This window comes from Myotis brandtii, unplaced genomic scaffold, assembly GCF_000412655.1.
Source record: "Myotis brandtii unplaced genomic scaffold, ASM41265v1 scaffold469, whole genome shotgun sequence".
In the NCBI taxonomy this organism is placed as follows: Eukaryota; Metazoa; Chordata; class Mammalia; order Chiroptera; family Vespertilionidae; genus Myotis; species Myotis brandtii.
In genome coordinates, this window is record NW_005367911.1 from 1566650 (window position 1) to 1570968 (window position 4319).

Genomic DNA, 4319 nt, shown 5'->3' on the forward strand with positions numbered 1-4319 from the left:
CCCCCAAACACACAATTTTAACAAAGATGGTGCAGAATCATTATAGTTGGCTATGCTGATAGCTTGTTTGGCTTGCATAAGGGGGGTTAATTTCAGCAGGCCAGAATTGGGCAATTACTTCATGAAGAGCCCTTCCAGAATTCTGACTCAAACACATTTAAAATGTGGTGGTCTGACAGAAAAACGAACAACTGCATTCCAAGATGAAAGGCAATTTTTAAATAAAACTGTCAGATATTCTTTAAACCTAAGGGTGTAAATAAGAATTAACCCTTTTTTTCTCTTATAGTGTGCAACTTCTAAAAGTATCAAATGCAAAGTCCTTTACCTCTAAGATAATGAAGAACTCATCCCCTGGTTCTCCCTGCACCACAATCTTCTGCCCATCTTCAAACTGGACTGGTTCCAATGCATCAGCTACTGTGAGGCGTTCCCACTTGTCCAAGGATTCTGAAAAGTAAGAATTACAATTTCTCATAATTCAGTATTGTTAAAAACTTCAAAACAAAAAGTATAAAGAGAATCAACCACATAGCCATGCCCATTCAATACTCGGTGAGTGTCTCACATGAAACATGGTGCCTATCTTCAATTACCTCTAGTCTCAGCAAGATCCTCCGATTACTCATAGATAACCCTTAGGTCTTTACTTCAGCAGCCCCAGTGACCAGGTTAATTTAGACCAAATGCACCCAATGGTAAAGGAATTGAAAATGTAATCATTATGTATTCCTAAAGGCTGCCATCACCCAAAAGTAATATGGAGTGTCACCATCCATATTATTCCAGAGGTTTATAGAAGTCATTTATCTATTTAAATCCTCAGTTGAATTAACTTATCAAACTAACAAGAAGTAGAAAATAGTTTGACCTTTGGAACAAAAGTTAACACCCAAGACACTAAGCAAATGTAATTATTTCAGAGAAAGGACAAATAAGGTGGTGGGAGGGTGGAAATCAATTCACTATAACAAAACAATGGCAGAAGGCATCCTACCTTATAAAAACTGCCATTTACCCTCTCAATGGTTGTAGCAACACATAGACATACCTCCAAAATTTCAACAAAACTTGCAGCATTTTTTCAGAGAAAGCATATAACACCTCATCTTTCTACAGAGGAAATACATTCTTGAAAATCTTTCCTTAACCAATAAACTCACTGATGAAGCAACAGAGACAGACGTCACAGGAGGAACAAGTGTAAATGTCCAGAGTCAGGAAGAGGACACTCAGCCCTTCTGTCTCTCCAGGAGAAGGGAGTAGCACATATTCCAGAAAGCTTCTCCCAGCTCCAATCTTTTCTAAGGTTTGTCATATACTAGCAAGTTAAGCAAACTTTAAAATTACTTCTGGGTACACTTTAACTCCGTATTCCATGTGTTTTATGTTACTATTAGTAAAAACAGAATTGATAACTAGAGTAGTTTTTATGAAATACAATAGATTCTGCTTAAGAATAGCTAACACTTCAACTTAATAATTCTCTATGCCATCTTCCAAAACTCACCTAAAATAGACACTTTACTAAGAAACTCCTCATACATCTTCCGCTTTCTCAGGGTGCTTCCCTATAAAAAAACACACACATACACAAAAACAAAAAACATCATGTCAAAAAATGTGTAATTATCAAATAATGCTGTGGAAGAATAGATACTAAGTTTCAAGTAAATTAAGAGAGAGAAAAGTCACAGCTTGCTGCTTCTTGATACATGATTATTTTTCTTCATGTGACTATAGCTGAATATATTTCCAGCTCAGGGTTGTTCCCCGTAACTCCAATCCTCCACGGAAGGAAAAAAAATAAAACTGCTACCACTTACAGCCCTCTCCCCGCCCCCCCAAAGTGCCAAATTGTCTTATCTGCAACGTTTGTTAAATATAAATATATATAAGTAAACATATAGGAAAAGGGGAACAACACAGTACCCTACAATAAACATTCCTTACACAATTGCCTTGGCAATTTATATACTTATAAAGATTGATATATACACACACATCTATACCCCAAATACAGAAAATTTTCAAAGTACATCTAACTGCATATTGTCAAATAGCACATAGACTCTGCACAAATTTAGAAAACCATTCAAGGTGACTAATGCCGTCATCTGGGACTTAAACATCCAAAGCTACTCTATTAATTTGCCACCAAGTTCTCAAAAAGTCCGACTACATCATCAGAATGTTCCAAAGGTTTTGTTATTTTGTTTATTCCTTTAGTGAGTGGGAACATGACATTTTCATTACTGATAACCCACTTTCAGTTTAGGGAGCTGATTCCTTCTGAATAGCCTTAAAGAACTTTATGCACTTAGAAGCAGCAGCTATCAGACTATCTATGACGTGTAAAGAGTGGGCAAGTGAAGATGTGCCTATCAGCAAGTGGAGAGAATTACAAAGGTAAGCTGACCATTTCATATACACTACATTGTTCCCCATGTTATTCCTGGTCAAACTTTTGTTCTAAAAAATGACTGTCTCAAATGGTACAATGAATAGTGCTAAACTGGGCTCAATGTAAAGCACTCAATCATTAAAAGTAATATTCTCATTTTAATTTGGTGATATTATTCAATTTAAACATTAGTTACATGGACAGGTAGTCTAAATCACATTTCAAAAACCATTGTCTTACCATAAGGATTCTTCTATAGCTGTCTCGGTCAATACCCCACAATTTCACATTTGTCTTAGCTTTGACAGTGGCTGCTCGAGGTGTTCCATAAATCAAAGCAAGTTCTCCAAAGCTTCCTCCTTCCCCAACACTGGTTGCCCATTCATTGTTGACATAGACCTAAAATGCAAATGACAATTGCTTTTTTCCTAAATACACAAATATCTAAGTATTAAAAACAGGCAAACCTTTTTTAGGGGTCCGAATCCTGAACTTGTTTTAAAATAGAATATACTATGTTTTCAATACATAGCAGAGCAAAATACTTGACTTCTGACAATGAGTTCAGTTCAGAGTGTCTGTGATTTACCTGGTTTAATCATCTAATAAGAAAAAAGTACTCACTCAACTGATGATCAGGGCAGAAAGATGAAGCAAGCATTAATAAAAACCATCCACATTTACAGAGTACTGTGCTGAGCACTGTGCTAATAAGCATTTCACTTGCATAAGGCACTGAGTTTTCTAATAATCCTGAGAACAATGCCATTAGTACCTCATTTCATTTATTAACAAAACTTACAGAATCAAAAAAGTTGTACCAAGTCTCATAACTAATGACGGGGTCTAGAGTCTCCCTTACACTGTCTTACTCCACAGCACACATGCACGACTTAACCATTACTCCAGCAAAATTTCTGAACTGCATGTCTACCTAAAGAAAATTACCTTTAAAAAGTTTCTGTGTCATTAAAATATTTGGCAAAAGTACTGATGGAATTAACATACAAAGGCTGAAACAGCCCTTCAGAAACTCTTAGAAGCAATATATATCAATACACTGACTTTTAAAATTATCAACATATTTTTGCTCTTATTAAATCTTACATCCATCTCTCCTTGATCAATCACATAGAAGTTATCCCCTTCATCACCTAAAGGAGAGGAGAGTAAAAAAGTTAGAAGCATTTTACAAATTAAAGAAACACAAAAGAAACTATGAAATTAATGTGAAATAAACTTATTTCCAGTTCTACTATGAGAGAAGAGAGTGTGTTATAAATTAACACAATCTTTCAAGGGAAAAAAGTCCAGTAACATATTTAAAAAATCATAAAATTGATCGAATTTTCAGTCATCTCATGATGAAAAATACCTCTGAAAGATAACTTCAAAAACAGCCATTGTGTGTGTGCAAAAATATTAACTGCCTATTATCTGTAACAACATAAGAACCCAAATAAGTAATAAAATATCAGGCTGTCAAAAATAGGAAAATATATGGATCATAAAGACCCACAAAGATATCAAGAGTACATAAGAAAGGCAAAAGGTGGGGAGGGACCCAAAAGAATAGATCCATGTTAGTGTATGTGGGCAAAAAGGTTAAGAATCATTAGAAGGTATAAAACCTCATAGAGAACTACATGATGGAGGAAATAGTCATGCTTATTTCCTACTTTATTTTATATGTGATTAATAATATGAAGGATAGCCCTAACCAGTTTGGCTCAGTGCATAGAGCATCAGTCTGCAGACTGAAAGGTCCCAGGTTCGATTCCGGTCAAGGGCGTGTACCTTGGTTGTGGGCACATCCCCAGTAGGGGTTGTGCAGGAGGCAGCTGATTGATGTTTCTTTCTCATCGATGTTTCTAACTCTCTATCCCTCTCCCTTCCTCTCTGTAAAAAATAAAAA

At 35.7% G+C, this 4319-nt stretch overlaps 1 protein-coding gene across 2 annotated transcripts in view; it reads right to left on the reverse strand.

Moving 5' to 3' along the window:
* Nucleotides 1–4319, reverse strand: part of PRKAR1A (protein kinase, cAMP-dependent, regulatory, type I, alpha) — a 19669-nt gene that overhangs the window by 4290 nt on the left and 11060 nt on the right. For both annotated transcript variants that reach the window (XM_005875766.2, XM_005875767.2), the window contains exons 6-9: nucleotides 3512–3558; nucleotides 2645–2803; nucleotides 1511–1571; nucleotides 329–450 (exon numbers count right to left, since the gene is read on the reverse strand). In XM_005875766.2, the coding sequence (XP_005875828.1) occupies nucleotides 329–450; nucleotides 1511–1571; nucleotides 2645–2803; nucleotides 3512–3558 (389 nt within the window). The remainder of the gene's footprint in view (nucleotides 1–328; nucleotides 451–1510; nucleotides 1572–2644; nucleotides 2804–3511; nucleotides 3559–4319) is intronic.